Consider the following 21,813-nt stretch of genomic DNA (forward strand, 5'->3'; position numbering starts at 1 on the left):
CTCCCGCACTTTGGTCAAACTCATGCTGGCAGCTTGGAGAACACTGTCCCACCATCTCGTCCTCTGTCGTCCCCTTCTCCTTGTGCCCTCCATCTTTCCCACCATCATGGTCTTTTCCAGGGAGTCTTCTCTTCTCATGAGGTGGCCAAAGTCTTGGAGCCTCAGCTTCAGGATCTGTCCTTCCAGTGAGCACTCAGGGCTGATTTCCTTCAGAACGGAGAGGTTTGATCTTCTTGCAGTCCATGGGACTCTCAAGAGTCTCCTCCAGCACCAGAATTCAAAAGCATCCATTCTTCGGCGATCAGCCTTCTTGATGGTCCAGCTCTCACAATGCCTTTGTCTTTTTTTTCCCTTTTAAATATATTTTTATTCAATTTACAAATGAAACAAATTAATACAATTCATACATCTTTTTTACATCCAATCTCTCTTTTTTTGACTTCCCTCAACTTGACTGGTACTCCCTCCCTTCTTAATTTCTTACACATTTCTGAAGTCTCATCCATTATTTGTATATTAAATCTTATTTCACTCAAATTCAAACATTTCTTTTTTACAGAGCTTCATTAAAGCTTACAAGCGTTATTTGTTTTTCACTTAAACACAATGCCTTTAACACAATGCCTTTGTCTTTTACCCCTTCCCCTCCCTGCTTGCAGGTGGAAGTGTACCGGAAGCGGGATGCTGAGCAGGGCATCAAAATCGCCCAGGTCCTGGAAGGGTTCATCGGCCGCAAGGTGGTGAAACAGACAGTGATGACTGTCGTGTACGGGGTCACCCGCTATGGAGGGCGCCTCCAAATCGAGAAGCGCCTCAAGGAGATCGACGAGTTCCCGCAGGTCCTCTCTCTCTCTCTCTCTCTCTCTCTCTTTCTTTCTTTCTCTCTCTCTCTCTCTCTCTCTCTCTCTCTCTCTCTCTCCTTCTTCTGTCTAGCCCAGTGGTTCCCAAAGGCTGTGTCAGGAGAGGAAGGCAAATGCATTGGGAAGATTTGAGGACAATCAATGTGATATTATAGTATTACTCTACAAGGTGTGACTGGAAAGTTTGGCGAATGGTCACAGACAGCGAGAAATATTCGAACATGCATGCCTTAAAGGTAAGGTAAAGGGACCCCTGACCGTTAGACCACAGAGCCTAGCATTTGCCGATCAGAAGGTTGGTGGTTTGAATCCCCTTGAAGGGGTGAGCTCCTGTTGCTCGGTCCCTGCTCCTGCCAACCTAGCAGTTCGAAAGCACGTCAAAGTGCAAGTAGATAAATAGGTACCGCTCCGGCGGGAAGGTAAACGGCGTTTCCGTGCGCTGCTCTGGTTCGCCAGAAGCGGCTTAGTCCTGCTGGCCACATGACCCGGAAGCTGTACGCCGGCTCCCTCGGACAGTAAAGCGAGATGAGCGCCGCAACCCCAGAGTCGGTCACGACTGGACCTAATGGTCAGTGGTCCCTTTACCTTCACCTTTAATGTTCTCACACGGCTGCATCATTTCATGCTTTCTGCATGTTCCCACGGTCTTATGACAAAGCCGCTGCATTCTGTGTTACAAACCAAACACTGCTGGGAGTTGACTCTTTCTGTTCTCCAATCTTTCTATTTAATAAATCAGAGGCATTTTTTTCCCTCATTCCAAAAGTGCAGTGCAGAGAAGGAAGTTTGTGAACCGGGCGTCCGCACTGTCCTTGCAAAAGGGGCGAGGGGCGAAAGCGTTGTGAGGTTCCCCCATTTCTGCCTCTTAACTTTACCCATTTTGCATTCCCTCCGCCCAGGAATATGTTTGGGAAGCATCTCATTACCTCGTGCAACAGGTCTTCAACAGCCTCAAGGAGATGTTCTCGGGAACTCGAGAAATCCAGGTAACCCCCATGCCTTATTTATTTGCAAACGGTTCAGGGAGTGTGTTTAATGTTCTTTTGGGAGCCGCCCAGAGTGACTGGGGAAACCCAGCCAGATGGGCAGGGTAGAAATATTATTATTATTATTAGTCCAGGGCAGCTGTTTATCAGCTCCATCTGGTATGCAGGATGAGACCCTCCCTGCCCGCAGACTGTCTGGCCAGAGTGGTGCATGCTCTGGTTACCCGGAAACTGCAACTAATCCAGAATGCGGCAGCTAGACTGGTGACTGGGAGCAGCCGCCGAAACCATATAACACCGGTCTTGAAAGACCTACACTGGCTCCCAGTACGTTTCCGAGCCCAATTCAAAGTGTTGGTGCTGACCTTTAAAGCCCTAAACGGCCTTGGTCCTGTATACCTGAAGGAGCGTCTACACAGCCTGGACACTGAGGTCCAGCTCCGAGGGCCTTCGGGCGGTTCCCTCGCTGCGAGAAGCCAAGTTACAGGGAACCAGGCAGAGGGCCTTCTCGGTAGTGGCGCCCGCCCTGTGGAATGCCCTCCCACCAGATGTCAAAGAGAAAAATAACTACCAAACATTTAGAAGACATCTAAAGGCAGCCCTGTTTAGGGAAGCTTTTAATGTTTAATAGATTATTGTATTTTAGTGTTTATTGGAAGCTGCCCAGAGTGGCTGGGGAAACCCAGCCAGATGGGTGGGGTATAAATAATAAATTATTATTATTATTATTATTATTATTATTATTATTATTATTTATTTATTTCTGTACACAATGTGCTGAGTCGATTGCGCATATGTGCGGGGAACCTGTATGTCTTAGGGCAGGGGTCAGACACCTAAGGCCCACGGGCCACAAGCAGCCCATGGGGGGTCATTTAACCGGCCCACAAGCCACCCCCGAACCAAGCCACCCACTCAGTGAGTTCCTGCGCACTGAGCTAAACCAGTGCGGCACAACGTGGGAACTCACTTCTGTGGTGCTGAAAATTGCTTCTGTGCATGCTCAGACCATAGCTGTCAACCGTCCCTTATTTGGCGAGAAACTCCCTTATCCTATTGCTGTGTCCCGCTGCTGTCCCTTATTGATGATGTCCCTTAAATTTCCCGGGTTTCATGCTCGCCTGGCTCGGGAGGGAAGCAGCGGCTCGGGGTCCTCCGCCGCGCGAGAGAGCACTCACGCACGAGCTGTTGCGTCTTCATCTCTCCCTTTTCCCCCTCAAGGGCGTGTTGTGAGGAGACGGGTGGCGGCAGGTGGGCAGGCAGCCCCTCTCTTGCGAGACTTCCGCCATGCTGCCAGGGCAAGCCAGAGGCGGCAGTGGCGGCGGCGGCTGAGGAGGCTGCCTGAGGGAGGGGGATGGGGAGGGACTCAGAAGGGCAGCGCTTCAGCGGCCACGGCGGCGCTGCAACCGCCTCATGCTGGGCTCGCGGGAGGCGTGGGAGAGAGTCTCCCTCCCTCTCGGGCGGGGAAGGGCCGATGGAACTCCTCGCTCCAAGACGACGGCAGCCCCGACGGGCTGCTTAGCATACCCTCCAACCAGTGCAGCATCTTAATGTAGTGATTTCCCCCTCTGCATCCCTTTCATAACTCTATTTTTATAAATCATTTGTCCATCCATAGTTCAAATTTTTACTCGTTTTCTGTCAATCCTACCAATGTAGCTTTTCAACTAAATGATAAACTTTCCCCATTCTTTATTAAAGAGGTCCTCTTCCTGGTTTCTAATTCTGCCTGTAAGCTTTGCCATCTCGGCGTTGTTCATCAGTTTTGTCTGCCCCTCTTCTTTGGTGGGAGTTGTAGACCCTTAGGATCATCTAGTCCAACCCCCTGCAAAACACAGTCAGTCGCAGCCAAAGCAGCATGGCTCCATCAGTGGCGGATTTCTGTATAAGCTCAGCAAAATCCCTTATTTTGGCTGCTGATCCCTTATTTTCGAGGCTGCTGGCCCCTTATTTTCAAATCTGTAAGTTGACAGCTATGGCTCAGACGCTGAAAATCGTGTCTGCGCAGACACCGACACCGGAAATGACTGCTGCGCACTCTCATGTGCTTGCACGAACCGGCCCACGCGAGGTTAGCCTTGCTGACCCCAGTCTTAGGGCTACACAGCAATGGGTGCAAGGAGGTTTCAGGAGGAAGAGAAGGGTGGGAAAATGTGGGGATGGGCAGCGAGGTAAACAGAGCACAGAGATGCTCCCAGGTGGGTTTGTGGAGGGTGGGAACCAGTGGCCTTCCAGCTTGCCTGTACCTTTCTGGAACTGGGGTGCCCACCCCACGGGAACCGCATTGCTCACTGCCTTTCTCCCCCCGCAGGGCTGGCTGACCGAAAGCGCCCGTTGCATTGCCAAGTCGGGCCGGACGGTAGAGTGGATGACTCCCCTGGGGCTACCCATCGTCCAGCCCTACCATCGCTCGAAGACCACGCTGGTAAGCCAAGCCGTAAACAGCCGGGCGCATGGGGAGGCGGGTGGCGCTGTGGTCTAAACCACTGAGGCTCTTGTTATTCCAAACTGAGCCTCTCACCTATTCCAAAGACGCGGGTGGCGCTGTGGGCTAAACCACTGAGCCTCTTGGGCTTGCTGATCAGGAGGTCGGCGGTTCGAATCCCCGCGATGGGGTGAGCTCCCATTGCTCAGTCCCAGCTCTTGCCAACCTAGCAGTCCGAAAGCATGCCAGGGCAAGTAGATAAATAGGTACCACTGCGGCGGGAAGCTAAACGGCATTTCCGTGCGCTCTGGTTTCCGTCACGGTGTCCTGTTGCACCAGAAGCAGTTTAGTCCCGCTTGCCACATGACCCAGGAAGCTGTCTGCAGACAAACGCCGGCGCCTAGGGCTTGCCAATCGAAAGGTCGGCGGTTCGAATCCCCGCAGCGGGGTGCGCTCCCGTTGTTCGGCCCCAGCGCCTGCCAACCTAGCAGTTCAAAAGCACTCCCGGGGGCAAGTAGATAAATAGGGACCGCTTACTGGCGGGAAGGTAAAGGCGTTCCGTGTGCGGCTCTGGTTCGCCAGAGCAGCGATGTCACGCTGACCACGTGACCCAGAAGTGTCTTCGGACAGCGCTGGCCCCCGGCCTCTTGAGTGAGATGGGCGCACAACCCTGGAGTCTGTCAAGACTGGCCCATACGGGCAGGGGTACCTTTACCTTTATATATATGTGTGTGTGTGTGTGTGTGTGTGAAGGAAAAATCTAGGTGTGAGGCTGCTCAGTCACCCAGCTCATCGGGCCGAGCCCGCAGGTCCCTGCAGAATAAAGGAAGGATTCCAGCCAACCAGAGCAAATAGCTGTAGACCAAAGTTTAGTAGATTCAAAGAGCAAATTTTGAACCCCAAGGATGGGGTGACGAGGACTTTTAAAACTTTCCCACCACATCCCAGAATACAGTTCGAAGGGGAGGGGCTAACCTTGGCAAACATGTCCAGACAAGTCCTTGGTACCAGATTAGCATAAGCAGACATGGGAGGGCAAGACTCAGGTATAAGATTGTTGTTGTTTAGTCGTTTAGTCGTGTCCGACTCTTCGTGACCCCCTGGACCAGAGCACGCCAGGCACTCCTGTCTTCCACTGCCTCCCTCAGTTTGGTCAGACTCAAGTTTGTAGCTTCGAGAACACTGTCCCACCATCTTGTCCTCTGTCGTCCCCTTCTCCTTGTGCCCTCCATCTTTCCCAACATCAGGGTCTTTTCCAGGGAGTCTTCTCTTCTCATGAGGTGGCCAAAGTCTTGGAGCCTCAGCTTCAGGATCTGTCCTTCCAGTGAGCGCTCAGGGCTGATTTCCTTCAGAATGGAGAGGTTTGATCTTCTTGCAGTCCATGGGACTCTCAAGAGTCTCCTCCAGCACCAGAATTCAAAAGCATCCGTTCTTCGACAATCAGCCTTCTTTATGGTCCAGCTCTCACTTCCATACATCACTGCTGGGAAAACCATAGCTTTAACTATACGGATCTTTGTTGGCAAGGTGATGTCTCTACTTTTTAAGATGCTGCAGGTATAAGATTAGCACAGACAAATATGTCTTAAGTACCCACCACCCAAAAGTACAACAGAAGTTCCTTTGCATGTCTGGAGCCTGAGGCGAGTCAGGTGATGAGATTTGGCTTCCCTTGGCTAACAATGAGCCCAGCAGTTGTGTTGTAAATAAAAATATGCCCTTTTCCCTTAGGGTATCCAAGAGCCCATATAGAGTCCTTATGTTGGTTCCCTATTGGTAGGAGAAAATAACAGAGGCCAACCAGAGAATATTGAGAAGCAAAGCTGCTAGTAAGCTTGATCTTTATTGATCTGTTGCAACAGGGTGCTCCCCTCACATGCAGGAGAGGAAGAGGACCCCAAAATTGCTGTGCAAGGGCTTATAAAGACTTTTGAAATTCCCATTCTCTAGATCAAGACCACCCCGAGAAACATTATGCATACATCACAGAAGGGGTGTAACCTAAGACCACCCCTCAGATACATCCCACCTACATCACAGAAATTTAAATGTTGTTTTTCTCCTGTCACAGTTTATCTCCTGTCTGGCAAGTTACTTGATTGGGTTTCCTGGGGAGCCTGGTCTTTCTTTTGTAGTGGTAAAATACTTATTTCCTGGGCCAGGTCACAGGTTCACACCTTATTCAAACAGACATATATTGTGAGGAAAGAGACAATGGGGAGGCTTTTCCAGTTTAACCTCGCAGAGAAAGGATTTGGTCAGTTTAGGAATCAAAATGGTTCCAGGTTGGTCTTCCTGTGTTGATCTATGTATGTGCAGTTATGAACATTACCATATATCTAATACCATAAAATTCCTATCACAATTGTCACCTCTGGGAACTTCCTGGAGTCCTTTTGCCAGGGGAAAATAGCTTTGGAAGGGGGGGAACTGGGAAAGGAGATGATTTTATATTATTTTTAAAGCTAGGTGACTTCCCTGAGCTGTCAAGTTGGAAGGATATATTCAGGGATAATATTTGTAATATTTAACTTTAAAGATGTGCCCCCCCCCCCGGTAATTTCCGTAAGAATATAAAACCACCAAAACACATAATCCGAATAAAAACAACAACCCGATAACACACACACACATGGGGAAAAGAACCCCCCACATTTTAAAAGGGCTGCTCTGCGAATCAAAGTCACCTGAGGACAGGCAAGGCAGTGACTCAGCTTTTTGCAGTGGCAAAGCATGACTCAGCAGGCAGAGGGGTGTGAGTCAGCAGAAAGGGGGGGGGCGTGTGGAAGAGTCAAGGTGACATTTGCCAGGAATAACCAGCTGATCGCCGCCCTCACCGATGGGTCTGCCTGGGGAAGGCAGAGCGCGCCGAACTCCCCTTTTCCCTTTCCCCACCGGAAAAAAATAATATGTGGTTTTAATCATTCCTCCTCCGAGGAGTAAAATATCTGCTGCTAATTTTAAGAGGCCCTCTAAGAAGCCGCCTCGTTGAAATGCGTGCCGTGTCTGAGCAGCTTCGGTGGGTCTGGTCTTGAGTAGGACCTGACACCGGACACAGAAGCTTTTCATTTTTGATAATAATAATACAGTAATAAGGGACGCGGGTGGCGCTGTGGGTTAAAGCCTCAGTGCCTAAGGCTTGCCGATCGAAAGGTCGGCGGTTCGAATCCCCGCGGCGGGGTGCGCTCCCGCTGTTCGGTCCCAGCGCCTGCCAACCTAGCAGTTCGAAAGCACTCCCGGGTGCAAGTAGATAAATAGGGACCGCTTACTAGCGGGAAGGTAAACGGTGTTTCCGTGTGCGGCTCTGGCTCGCCAGATACAGCTTCGTCACGCTGGCCACGTGACCCGGAAGTGTCTTCGGACAGCGCTGGCCCTTGGCCTCTTTGAGTGAGATGGGCGCACAACCCTAGAGTCTGTCAAGACTGGCCCGTATGGGCAGGGGTACCTTTACCTTTACCTTTAATACAGTAATAATAAGCAAGAAAGCTTCATTCATTAGTTGCAGCCCTGACTGACGGACCTCAGAGTTGTGGGAGGCATGGATCTCTGCGACACATGTTATCTGGACGACGTCCCTGCAGGGTAGGCTAGTGTGAGGGAAAAATAATATAATTAATATAATATAATATAATATAATATAATATAATATAATATAATACAATACAATAATATTTATACCCCACCCATCTGTCTGATGATGATGATGATGATAACAACAACAACAACAACAACAACAACAACAACAATTTATTACTTATACCCTGTTCATCAGACTGGGACTCCCCAGCCACTTATTCTTTTAAAAACAGAATAAAACACCAAATATTAAAAACTTCCCTAAAGAGGGCCGCCTTCAGATGTCTTATAAAAGTAAATATAGTTGTTTCTTTCCTTGACATCTGATGGGAGGGCGTTCCACAAGGCGGGCGCCACCACCGAGAAGGCCCTCTGCCTGGTTCCCTGTAACTTGGCTTCTCGCAGTGAGGGAACCGCCAGAAGGCCCTCGGAGCTGGACCTCAGTGTCCGGGCTGAACGATCGGGATGGAGACGCTCCTTCAGGTATACTGGGCTGTTTAGGGCTTTCAAGGTCAGCACCAACACTTTGAATTGTGCTCGGAAACATCCTGGGAGCCAACGTAGGTTTTTCAGGCCTGGTGTTATATGGTCTCGGCGGCTGCTCCCAGTCCCCAGTCCGGCTGCCGCATTCTGGATTAGCAGAGAGTGGCGGCCCCAGATCTGTCCAGTGGACTTCACAGTAAGGTTACCAGATTATTTTCAATGAATCTGGGGACACTTTTCAGCTTCTGTTGATGCGGATGGATTTTTTCAGGGGTAAAATATAAAGGTAAAGGGACCCCTGACCATTAGGTCCAGTCGTGGCCGACTCTGGGGTTGCAGCGCTCATCTCACTTTACTGGCCAAGGGAGCCGGCGTACAGCTTCCGGGTCATGTGGCCAGCAGGACTAAGCCGTCTCCAGCGAACCAGAGCAGCGCACGGAAACGCCGTTTACCTTCCCGCTGGAGCGATATCTATTTATCTACTTGCACTTTGAGGTGCTTTCGAACTGCTAGGTTGGCAGGAGCAGGGACCAAGCAACGGGAGCTCACCCCGTCATTGCGGGGATTCGAACCGCTGACTGATTTGTAAATCTGGGGACCGTCTCTGGGAAACGGGGACATCTGGTATCCTTCCTTCGCAGGGTTTTGAACCACTCTGAACCCCTGCTGTCCCTCCAAATGTGAGATGAGACCCAAGACGATGTGTCAACCTGTACTTATTTCTCCTTTCCCCCCTCGCCTTTCCCGAAGGTTAACAGCACCATGCAGTCGGTCCATCTCAGGTCGCGACACGATGTCACCCAGTGAGTATCTCATAATGGTGGTTTGGGAGGGTGGCTCCAGGTTTTACTTGCCTGGCTCAAAGAGAGCTTTGCTGATCTGATGAAATGGGTCCAAACCAATCTGAGAGCCGGGCTAAAATTTTGCCAGTGGCCAGAGCAGGAATTTTGAAGGGGAAAGCGCATCCTTTCTCACTTCTTTTTTTTATTTTATTCAAAGTTATAACAAAACATATTATCCAAAAACATATCCTTGTCCCCCCCCCCCATTTTTTCTCCCCCCTCCCCCACAGAATTATAATTATCATTATAATTATTTATAGCCCGCCCATCTAGCTGGGTTTCCCCAGCCACTCTGGGCGGCTCCCAACAGAATATTAATAATAATTTTTAAAATCGACAAAACAAAAAACATCAAAAACTTCTCTAAACAGGGCTGCATTCTAAAAGTCAGATAGTTGTTTATTTCCTTGACATTTGATGGGAGGGCGTTCCACAGGGCGGCGCCACCACCAAGAAGGCCCTCTGCCTGGTTCCCTGTAACTTTGCTTCTCACAGGGAGGGAATCGCCAGAAGGCCCTTGGAGCTGGACCTCAGTGTCCAGACTGGACAGTGGAGGTGGAGACGCTCCTTCAGGGATACTGGGTTGTTTAGGGCTTTCAAGGTCAGCCCCAACACTTTGAATTGTGCTCAGAAACATCCTGGGAGCCAATTTAGGTCTTTCAAGACCGGTGTTATGTTGTCTCGGCGGCCGCTCCCAGTCCCCAGTCTAGCTGCCACATTCTGGATTAGCTGCAGTTTCCAGGTCACCTTCAAAGGCAGCCCCACGTAGAGCGCATTGCAGTAGTCCAAGCGGGAGATAACCAGAGCATGCACCACTCTGGCCAGACAGTCTGCGGGCAGGGAGGGTCTCATCCTGCATACCAGATGGAGCTGGGAGACAGCTGACCATTGTGCAGTGCCGGAAATCGCCCAGGGCGTCCGCAAGCGGGAACCGAGCACGATAGCGACTCTGCCCTCCTCCTAAAACATCCTCTCTTGCCTCAACTTCCCCGCAGGAAGCCCGACACGGTGAAGCAGAAAAACGCTTTCCCTCCGAACTTCATCCATTCTTTGGATTCCACACACATGATGCTAACAGCTTTGCACTGTCACAGGTAAGGGGTTCCTTTTCGTGTTCTGAGACGCTTTTGGGGTGCCCCTTCCCCCAGGCAGCTAAAAACAGGGCGCAGGGCTCCCTTTCCTCGAAGGGCGTTAACAGGGAAAGCAGCCAACAGAGTGACAGCAACTTTCCACAACGCCAAAGTTGTGTTAGTTATTCTGACGAATTCGTTGTCGTAGTTTGCTTAACATGCTACAGGCACCTCCCAATTTATTACTTATTTAGTCATTTCTACCGTATTTTTCGCTCTATAAGATGCACCAGACCCCAAGACGCACCTAGTTTTTGGAGGAGGAAAACAAGAAAAAAAATATTCTGAATCTCAGAAGCCAGAACAGCAAGACGGATCGCTGCGCAGCGAAAGCAGGAATCTCTCTTGCTGTTCTGGCTTCTGGGATAGCTGCGCAGCCTGCATTCGCTCCATAGGATGCACACACATTTCCCCTTACTTTTTAGGATGGAAAAAGTGAGTCTAATAGAGCAAAAAATACGGTATTTGATTTTAGAAAATATAAAGTTATAACCAAGTCAATTAAAAGTCCATATGAAGAGATTGCCTTAAATATCAAGACTTCCTCCCTCTATGGGTCCTAATGTCAATATTATATCAGTCCGTTATCCACATTTTTTATCCACCTGTCCATAGTTTTTGTTGCAAGTGTGGTTAAAATCCTGCTCCTGTTTTCATCTGCTTACGATGGTCTCCTAAATAAATATTTCCCCGTTTTAAAAAAAAGTTCTTGTCCTCTTGGTTCCTTGAGCTTCCCAGTTAATTTTGCCATTTCAGCATAGTCTATCAACTTGGTTTGCCATTCTTCCTTGGTCGCGATTGTTTCTTCATTCCATCTCCCAATTTACATGGGGGTTACGTTCTGAGGCTCTGCCTTTTTAAGCAAAGCCACACGTTTGAAACACCATTGGAAAAGCCCCCAAATCCACTGTTCTGGCCCGTTTTGGGGTCGCTTCTGGCTTTGGTGTGGCCGCAAGCGATTTCTGTTCTCATCCTGAAGCAAAGTTCTTAACCCGAGGTACTATTTCTGGGTTAGTGGAGTCTGTAACCTGAAGCGTATGTAACGCGAGGTACCACTGTATATAAAAAAATAAAATAGCACCTTAGAGACCAACTAAGTTTGTTCTTGGTATAAGCTTTTGTGTGCATGCACACTTCTTCAGATACACTGAAACAGAAGTCACCAGACCCTTATATATAGTGGGAAGGTGGGTTGGGGTTTTTCACAGGAGGGTGGCAGGAGATGGGTGATTGACTCAATGGGTCTGGCAAATTTTAACGTTTGGAATAGAGTAGTTGCTTTGGAAGACGATAATCAGGCATCCGCACAACGTGACCAGTCCAACAAAGTTGATGTTGAAGAATCATCGCTTCGACACTGGGGATCTTTGCTGCGGGGGGTTGGACTATGATGAAATTCAGGGTCCCTTCTAGCTATGATTCTGTGATGTTTAGTTACTGAGAGTTGACATGAGCCCCTTTCCGGTACCCGAAGGGCTGTTGCCACAGGGAAGGCAGAGCCGGCTGGCTTTCTTAGAATCACAAAGAATTAAGGTTGGAAGCATTATCTATCCCAACCCCGCACACTGCAGGAATCTTTTGCCCAACGTAGGATTCGAACTCGCAACCCGGACATTGAGTGTCTCATCCTGTTCCCGACGGAGCTGCCCCTTGTTTCCTGCTGCTCCGGAGGGCAGGACTCGAGCCGCCGGATTCGAAGCACGAGAAAGGCGCGTGGCCCTGATCCGGCCCAGGGGTTTGGGGCGGTATTGGGGCGCCCCCCCCCCCCGGGCCGTAAATAATCCAACTTGCAAAGCCCGTCGGCATACACTGGGCACGGCTTTTAGGGAAGTAGTTAGCTCAGAGCTGCTCCTTTTCTTGCTCTTTGCTCTAACGCCACTGGGTGGTGCTCCCAGTCCGGGGATCAGATCAGAAGGGATCCCTTGACCACAGAGAGGGCTTGGCCCTCCTCCCGATCCGTTTTTATTTTGGAGAACAGTTTTTCCTTTTGTCAGGCTGACGGCAGCCCCTGGTCACAGTCATGGGACGTTGGAAGCTGCAGTGTTAAGCCACTGCTCCCATCTAGACCAGCACTTCCTGCACTGGTTGGCAGCGTCGCTGCAGGCACGGACTCTCTCCTAACCTGGAGATTCTAGGGGTCCAGGTTCTGGGAGACCAGTGGCGTAGCATGGGGGGTGCAGGGGGGGCCGGGCGCACCGGGCGCAACATCTGGGGGGGGGCGCGCTCGCACTCGCAGCTCTCTGGCCCTACCTGGCTCACTCGCTCTCTCTCACTGCAGTGCTGGCTGTGCAAATCCGATCTGAGCCGCCGGGTCGCCGCCCACTGTGGAGGGGAGGGTGCCAGGCGTGCGGTGCGATGCGGAGAGAGTGCGAGGGACTATCTGGGGGAGGGACAGTGCAGCGGGGGGGGGGGCGCAAATTACTTGCCTTGCCCCGGGTGCTGACAACCCACGCTACGCCACTGTGGGAGACCGTGGCTCAGGAGTCGGTCACGGAGCAGACGGGTTTTCACTTGCCTTCCTGCCTCTCTCTCTTTTTCTGTCTTTCTTTCTTTAAAAAATTATTTATATTTAAATAATTAAATAATCCGGGGGGGGGGGGGCAAGCCGGATTTTCTCGTCCCATGCTACGACTTAACATTCTTTTTTTTAATAATAATTTTTATTAATTTTAACATCTAAGTTATAATACATATCACAAAACTTCACCGCTTCTACAATCTTTTTTGGACTTCCATCAACACCTCTGATGATCCGCTGTTTTAATGCATTTCTTAAATTCATACTGCCTTTAATTATCTTAACGAACCATCCTCCCCTTTATCCGTTTTTGCAGTAGTTCCAATAATTCTCATAAAACTTCTTGCAAAGCTACAAGCGTAGTCTGGTCATCACAAATATTTTTCAAATAATCTGTACATTTACTCCAGTCTTCTGTAAATTTCTGGTCCCGCCGATTTCGAATCCTTCCTGTTAGTTTATCTAATTCTGCATAGTCCATTAATTTCATCCTCCATTCCTCTTTCGTCGGTAATTCTTCCTGCTTCCATTTTTGTGCCAATAATAATCTTGCTGCTGTTATCGCATATAAAAACAACTTACATTCCTTTCTATCTATATCACTTCCTACAATGCCCAGTAAAAATGCTTCTGGTTTCTTTATAAATGTGTATTTCAACATCTTTTTCATCTCATTATATATCGTTTCCCAGAAGTTTTCCACCTTTTTAAGCTATGACTTAACATTCATTGCTCCGCCTATTTTGGCCTCTGGCCCCGCCCCACCGGTATTATGCGGCCCCTTGGAACTTGCCCTGAAGTGAATGTGGCCCTTGGGCAGGGGAAGGCTCCCCGCGCGCCCCCAAGCCTTTATTCGCCAGAGTGGCGCATGCTCTGGTTATCTCCCGCTTGGACTACTGCCATGCGCTCTCCGTGGGGCTACCTTTGAAGGTGACCCGGAAACAGTATACAAAAATATAACGTATTTTTCGCTCTATAAGACGCACCAGACCACAAGACGCACCTAGTTTTTGGAGGAGGAAAACAAGAAGAAAAATATTCTGAATCTCAGAAGCCAGAACAGCAAGAGGGATCGCTGCGCAGTGAAAGCAGCAATCCCTCTTGCTGTTCTGGCTTCTGGGATAGCTGCGCAGCCTGCATTTGCTCCATAAGACGCACACACGTTTCCCCTTACTTTTTAGGAGGGAAAAAGTGAGTCTTATAGAGCAAAAAATACAGTATATATTTCACATTGGTATATCTCAGCATCTGGGTGGGCTTATCTGAACAGGAAAGGCTTGACCTCAGCCATTGTGCATCTTGACTTTTTTGTGTCTCCTAGGGAGGGGCTGACCTTTGTTTCCGTTCACGATTGCTACTGGACCCATGCGCTCACAGTCGACGTCATGAATCGGGTAAGCTGGTCTCCTTCACCTCTGCTGCCGCCCCAGATCTCAGCTCTGCCCCACGCCGAAACCTGGTCCGGGTTTCGGGCCTGCTTATTTGAAGAGCCCCCTTCGCCAGGAAAAACGTGACGTTTACCCTGGCAAGTAGCAATGAGGATAGGAATGTAAGAAGAGCTCTAGCTGGATCCGGCCGACGGGGGCCCACCTAGTCACAGAAATGTAGAATGCTGGAGTCGGAACGGGCCCTCCCCAGGTCATCTAGTCCAACCCCCGGCGTTGCAGGAATCTCAGCTAGAGCATCCATGACAGGTAGCTAGCAAACTAGGCTGTTGGCTAATAATAATAATAATAATAATTTATTTATACACCCCCCCATCTGGCTGGGTCTCCCCAGCCACTCTGGGCAGCTTCCAACAAAGATTAAAAATACATTAAAATGTCACACATTAAAAACTTCCCTGAACAGGGCTGCCTTCAGGTGTCTTCTAAATGTCAGGTAGTTGTTTATCTCTTTGACATCTGATGGGAGGGTGTTCCACAAGGCGGGTGCCACCACCAAGAAGGCCCTCTGCCTGGTACCCTGTAGCTTTGCTTCTCGCAGTGAGGGAACCGCCAGAAGGCCCTCGGAGCTGGACCTCAGTGTCCAGGCTGGACGATGGGGGTGGAGACGCTCCTTCAGGTATACTGGGCCTTTGAGGCCGTTTAGGGCTTTAAAGGTCAACACCAACACTTTGAATTGTGCTCGGAAGCGTACTGGGAGCTCAGTGGTCTCGTTAGATAGTAAAAAGCATGTTAAATTGCTGTTTTAGGGGTTGTTTTTAAAAGTCTGGAACGGAGTAATCCGTTCTGCATTACTTTCTATGGGAAATAATAATAATAATAATAATTTATTATTATTTATACCCCGCCTATCTGGCTGGGCTTCCCCAGCCACTCTGGGCAACTTCCAACAAAATAATAAAATACAGTAATGCATGTCTTGGTTTTGGAACGCTTTGGTTTTGGAACGGACTTCCAGAACGGATTAGTTTGAGAACCAAGGTACAACTGTACTTCTACCATGGAGTGCAGAGCGCAACCACAAATTCGTCTTCTTTTAAAGCCATCCAACTGAGTGGTTTTCTCGGCCTTGTGCAAGAGCGAGTTCCACAGTTTAACGAAGGAGCTCTTCTTTTAACCTGCCCCAAATCTCCCGATATTCGGCTTCGCCGGGCGCCCGCAAGTCCTAGCATTTTGGACAACGGCGGCGATTGTCCCCCTCCCTCTTGCATTTCTTTTTCTTTTTCTTAAAATAATTTTTACTGAATGATTTCATGTTACAACAAAAACAATACAGCCATACTACCACTAAATATAATTGAGAAATAAAAATTACATACATCGATATTTAGTTTGCTATTTGTTATTTACCGTCTTATTTCCTCCCAAACATTGCATACAACAACACACATATGTGCAGACACCCGCACCCCCACACAAAATGATAATAATGAAAGTAAATATTTTTTCCCCTTTTATCTTCCAAAATCTTTTCTTCAACTTTGACTTCCTGTCAAGTCCCTTTGCATATATTTTATCTTGCATTTGAATGTACACAAAACAATAAACCTTTCTATATAATTTTTCTAATACATTCTGAAAACATAACAAATCCTTAATTGTTATCCACCTCCTTTGAGTTCCTTTATCACTCGAATGCTAGCACAGAGTCAAAACTATTATTGTATTTTTGAACGTATCTTCTATAACCATCCCATTTCCCCGCAAATTTTTGCTTTGAGTTTCCTCTGAGTTTACTAGTCGATAAAATAGCAGTTGGGATTTTTGACCAATAATTGTTAGGGCAAATGAGGACAAGGAAACAGGCATAAAACATCCGAATAAAATACAAGATTAAACACAGATAATGGATGGATAAAAAACTAATAATTAACTTTAAGCAGAGGCTTGACAACCATATGTCAGGAGTGCTCTGATGGTGTTTCCTGCTTGGCAGGGGGTTGGACTCGATGGCCCTTGTGGTCTCTTCCAACTCTATGATTCTATGAACACAGATAAGAGCTAAAAACCAACAAAGACACACAGTTAAAACAACTGTAAGAGCATAAGAACTAAAAGACTCGCAGATAAAACAACTATAAGAGGCTGCAGAGTAGAAGCCTCTTAAATAGAGGACACTCACAACGTTAGTTATGAGTTATCGGGGCGCGGGTGGTGCTGTGGGTAAAAGCCTCAGCGCCTAGGGCTTGCCGATCGAAAGGTCGGCGGTTCGAATCCCCGCGGCGGGGTGCACTCCCATTGTTCAGTCCCAGTGCCTGCCAACCTAGCAGTTCGAAAGCACTCCCGGGTGCAAGTAGATAAATAGGGACCGCTTACTAGCGGGAAGGTAAACGGTGTTCCGTGTGCGGCTCTGGCTCGCCAGAGCAGCGATGTCATGCTGGCCACGTGACCCGGAAGTGTCTTCGGACAGCGCTGGCCCCCGGCCTCTTGAGCGAGATGGGCGCACAACCCTAGAGTCTGTCAAGACTGGCCCGTACGGGCAGGGGTACCTTTACCACAACGTTATAAACTGCTGTGCAAATACGGTTAAAACAGATAATTAAAACAATATACAGTGGTACCCCGCAAGACGAATGCCTCGGAAGACGAAAAACCCGCTAGACGAAAGGGTTTTCCGTTTTGGAGGTGCTTCGCAGGACGAATTTCTCTATGGGCTTGCTTCGCAAGACGAAAATGTCTTGCGATTCCTGGGGGTTTTTTTCCGCTCCCCATCCCCCTTTTCTAAGGCACTAAGCTGCTAATAGCCTTTTAGCAGCTAATCCGCTAATCCCTTAAGCCTTTAATAGCCGCTAATAGCGCTAATCCGCTAATGGGCTTGCTTCGCAAGACGAAAAAACCGCTAGACGAAGAGACTCACGGAACGGATTCTTTTCGTCTTGCGAGGCACCACTGTACAACACTAAATTTAGAAACAATGTACAACAATAGACTGTCCCAGGGAGCTGACTCAGAATCACCCATGGAACCGTGTTTCGGGCTTTTCATGGATGTGAGGGCGATCTGGCTGCGACATCTGTCACCCCATTGATCGCCAGGGTTGGTTCGGCTGATCTGGCTGGCGAGGCGGGTGTCCCCTTCCTCCCTCACCGCTCCATGTGCGTCCCTCCCGAAGCTGCGCGCTCGGTGGAAGAGGACGACCATCCCAGATGGAGTGTACTGTTCTTCGGTCAAGAGTTTACTAGTCAACTGAGCTGTCTCCACACTCTTGTGTTTCAGGTCTGCCGTGAACAATTTGTGCAGCTCCACAAGCACCCTATCCTAGAGGAACTTTCCCAGTTCATGCTGCAGAAATACTGTTCCCACGTTCCGTAAGTGTGTGTCGCTTTCTTCACCCGCCCCTCTTCAAATATTCTATCAACCTTTATTACGGTCCAGAGACCCAACAAATCGTTACAAAGCAATACACAATTCATGCAGCCTTCCTCCAGGTCAAACAAGCATTTCGTTCAGAATACAGGGATCACTGGTTCTTGCAACCACCGATAAAAACCTCGCCACTGCTAATGTTCTGGCGTTTGTCCGGTCTTCCAATAGGAACCTGACATAGCGAGCCTCTGATTTTCCCGGGAAAGGTACCAGCAAGGGTAGTATCAGTTCAGCCCTGGCTTGCTCATATTTTGCACAGTGCAACAAAATATGTTTTATGGAATCGATCTCTTGAGCACACGAGCCAAGTCTGTCCTGGTAGGGAACTCCTCTCAACCTGCCATCCAACATTGCAGAAGGACAGACGTTTAGTCTGGCTTTGGTGAAAAGCCTTCGATAGTTTGGTATTGTCAGGTTTTTAATGTAAGATGTTAACTTAAAGACATGACCATATTGTACTCCTACTGCCAGCAGACTACAGACTGCGTGTAATCAAGATCGCAAGTCACTGTGTGCATTATACAATATTCTATTTAAACATCGGATCGGTTTCCGTTTGTTGAACTGCTTTGCGAAAGATCCTCCGCAGCCTTTTCAGAGTATTTTAAAAAATCAAAAATCAGAGATAAGAGCAGCGGAATAACTTTATATGTAGTTGCAACAAACTACGCCCCCCCACCCCCGCAAAAAAATTATCGCTTTCAGTTGTAGAAATGTATTTCAGAACCAATGCAAGCTAGGATAATGATCTTCCCTTTAAAGGCTAATAATAATAATAATAATAATAATAATTACATACATACATACCCCACTTTTGGTGTTCATCTTACAGTACATCTTACAGTTTTGTTTTGTGGTGTTACGGGTTGCATTTAATGGAATATTTTCGTCTGCTGGAATAATTTCCAGTAATAATAATAATAGTAATTTATTATGTATACCCCGCCGATCTGGCTGGGTTTCCCCAGCCGCTCTGGGCAGCCCCCAATAGACTATTAAAAACACCATAAAACATCAAACATTAAAAACTTCCCTGAACAGAGCTGCCTTCAGGTGTCTTCTAAAAGTCAGGTAGTTGTTTATTTCTTTGACATCTGATGGGAGGGCGTTCCACAGGGCGGGTGCCACCACCGAGAAGGCCCTCTGCCTGGTTCCCTGTAACCTCGCTTCTCGCAGGGAGGGAACTGCCAGAAGGCCCTCAGTGTCCCGGCTGGACAATGGGGGTGGACACGCTCCTTCAGGGATACTGGTCCAAGGCCATTGAGGGCTTTCAAGGTCAGCACCAACACTTTGAATTGTGCTCGGAAACGTACTGGGAGCCAATGTAGGTCTTTCAGGACCGGTGTTATATGGTCTCGGTGGCTGCTCTCAGTCACTAGTGTAGCTGCTGCATTCTGGATTAGTTGCAGTTTCCAGGTCACCTTCAAAGGCAGCCCCACGTAGAGCGCATGGCAGTAGTCCAAGCGGGAGATAACCAGAGCATGCACCACTCTGGCCAGACAGTCTGTGGGCAGGGAGAGTCTTATCCTGCATACCAGATGGAGCTGCCCTGGACACAGAATTGACCTGCGCCTCCATGAGGACAGAGGATGCCGAAAAGGAAATACGGATAGCGCCTGCCTGATTTGTAGTGGCAGGTAGTTCCCAAGGTGCATACACTATTGGAGACAAGCCTCCTGGAGTCTTGCAGGATTGTGCTCTTAAGCCTTAAGTCAGGGATGGCTCCTGGGGAAAGCAAAGGAGATTTCCATGTTGTTGTTGTATTTTCCTGCAAAGATGTTTAATTATTATTTGGGTGACGCCTGTATTACAGAAAATAATATTTTCCTTCTCCAGGGTTGAGTGGAAGGATAAGAAGGCGAATGAGTATCAGAGGCTGTTTCAACTTCTGTCTAGCATCCCTAAAAAAGGTACGAGCACATAGCATCTTTGGGGGGGGGCGGGGGGCCGGGAGAGCCTTCCGTGAGCAGACAGTCCACGCCAGGGCCAATCCCATTGTATATTCCTTAGATTTCTTCCCTGGACCTGCCTCCGAAGGAACCCAGACCGTACAAATACCTATAAATACTAATACCACTGAAATTTCTTAACTTTAAAACAACTCAGTCATTTAGCGTGGCAGAGCCATTGGAACTCCCTGCCGGTTGAGATAAAGAGAGGCGCCTTGTTGTTGTTGTTATTTAGTCATTTAGTCGTGTCCGCCTCTTCGTGACCCCCTGGACCAGAGCACGCCAGGCCCTCCTGTCTTCCACTGCCTCCCGCAGTTTGGTCAAACTCATGCTGGTAGCTTGGAGAACACTGTCCCACCATCTCATCCTCTGTCGTCCCCTTCTCCTTGTGCCCTCCATCTTTCCCAACATCAGAGTCTTCTCTTCTCGTGAGGTGGCCAAAGTCTTGGAGTCTCAGCTTCAGGATCTGTCCTTCCAGTGAGCACTCAGGGCTGATTTCCTTCAGAAAGGAGAGGTTTGATCTTCTTGCAGTCCATGGGACTCTCAAGAGTCTCCTCCAGCACCAGAATTCAAAAGCCTCAATTCTTCGGCGATCAGCCTTCTTTATGGTCCAGCAATCACTTCCATACATCACTACTGGGAAAACCAGAGCTTCATGGATCACTGCCTTGCCGTGGCGAAGGGGCTTGAATAACTCAGAGAAGCTATGAACTGTGCTGAGCAGGGCACCCAAAAGGCGCCTTAATTTGACTCTTTTCGTCGCCTGCGAAAAACATTTGTTTAGGCAAGATCCGTCAGCTCCCCTTGCTTGGTTTAGCCGGCCAACCAAAGCCGTTCCCAGGATTGTGGCCTCTGTCACCTACTGACAGCTCCTAGAAGCTGCAGGTGAGAGCTGAAGACAGGGACCAAAGTTGGGCAAAGTACCCCAGAAAGAGCACGACAAATGAAAAAATGAAATTTTTGCTTTGAGCTTCTTTTTTTTTTGCAAAATCTATTTTGGGCTGTTCTTTAAGAAACCCACGAAAATCTACACTTCCAACATGGGTTGCCACATACGTCTAATTTTCCCTGGTATTTCGGCCAGTTTGTGATGGCCGGATCCTGGCTACGTCCCATCAAATTTCCCGAAGTACGGCCAACCCTAATTTAAGGTAATATCGTGCTGCTTTCAATGGCCATCAGTTTCCCAAAAGCATCCTTGCGAAAGTGCGGTTTGTTAGAGGGGGCTGAGAGTTGTTAGGAGAAAGACACACACACACACACAAATTCCCTGCAGAGATAATCAATTTCCAGAGTTCCCTGGGGACTGACCGTCAAACCACTTCTCGAACCGTGCGCGACTTTGCTGGACGCCGCCTTAAGTGTATTTATAACCGTCCGAAACAGCAGATCTTAAAAGCATTTCAAGTTACACGATTCCCGACAGGGTACGATATAAAAGGGCCTAGACACTCTTTAAGGAAATCCGTTTTTGGCCACATTTGTTGTTGTCTTTTAGTCGTGTCCGAGGTGGAGGTGGAGACGCTCCTTCAGGTATACTGGGCCGAGGCCGTTTAGGGCTTTAAAGGTCAGCGCCAACACTTTGAATTGTGCTTGGAAACGTACTGGGAGCCAATGCAGGTCTTTCAAGACCGGTGTTATGTGGTCTTGGCGGCCGCTCCCAGTCAACACTGCGCCATGCGTTGCCTAATTCTTCACCCCCCTCCTTCATCACCTCCCTTCCTAGCCATGCTGAACTCTTCATAATCTTATCTTTTAAGCCTCTTCATTTCGGCTCCCGACTCTCTGTTTGGCTCATCTGTTTGTTGGTAACAAGAGAGAATCCAGGCAAAGCCTGATTAGTGTAAAAAAACACAGTTGGCATTCTGCCGCGCGTGCCAAACTCTTTAATAATAATAATAATAATAATAATAATAATAATAATAATAATAATAATAATAATATATTTATACCCCGCCCATCAGGCTGAGTTTCCCCAGCCACTCTGGGTGGCTTCCAATCAAGTGTTAAAAACAAGACAGCATTAAATATTAAAAACTTCCCTGAACAGGGCTGCCTTCAGATGTCTTTTAAAGAGAAGATAGCTGCTTATTTCCTTCACATCTGAAGGGAGGGCGTTCCACAGGGCAGGCGCCACTACCGAGAAGGCCCTCTGCCTGGTTCACTGTAACCTCACTTCTCGCAATGAGGGAACCGCCAGAAGGCCCTCGGAGCTGGATCTCAGTGGCTGAAC

At 48.6% G+C, this 21,813-nt stretch overlaps 1 protein-coding gene and 1 long non-coding RNA gene across 2 annotated transcripts in view; one reads left to right on the forward strand and one right to left on the reverse strand.

Moving 5' to 3' along the window:
* Window positions 1-21,813, reverse strand: part of LOC310668661 — a 120,240-nt gene that overhangs the window by 92,640 nt on the left and 5,787 nt on the right. The window lies entirely within an intron of this gene.
* POLRMT (RNA polymerase mitochondrial) overlaps window positions 1-21,813 on the forward strand; it is a 46,519-nt gene that overhangs the window by 20,393 nt on the left and 4,313 nt on the right. The window contains exons 13-20 of the mRNA XM_083421377.1: window positions 660-839; window positions 1,760-1,846; window positions 4,158-4,271; window positions 9,081-9,133; window positions 10,168-10,266; window positions 14,142-14,214; window positions 17,482-17,573; window positions 19,468-19,541. Of these exons, the coding sequence (XP_083277503.1) occupies window positions 660-839; window positions 1,760-1,846; window positions 4,158-4,271; window positions 9,081-9,133; window positions 10,168-10,266; window positions 14,142-14,214; window positions 17,482-17,573; window positions 19,468-19,541 (772 nt within the window). The remainder of the gene's footprint in view (window positions 1-659; window positions 840-1,759; window positions 1,847-4,157; window positions 4,272-9,080; window positions 9,134-10,167; window positions 10,267-14,141; window positions 14,215-17,481; window positions 17,574-19,467; window positions 19,542-21,813) is intronic.

Source organism: Podarcis tiliguerta, assembly GCF_965153285.1.
Source record: "Podarcis tiliguerta genome assembly, chromosome: 18".
Lineage (NCBI taxonomy): Eukaryota > Metazoa > Chordata > Lepidosauria > Squamata > Lacertidae > Podarcis > Podarcis tiliguerta.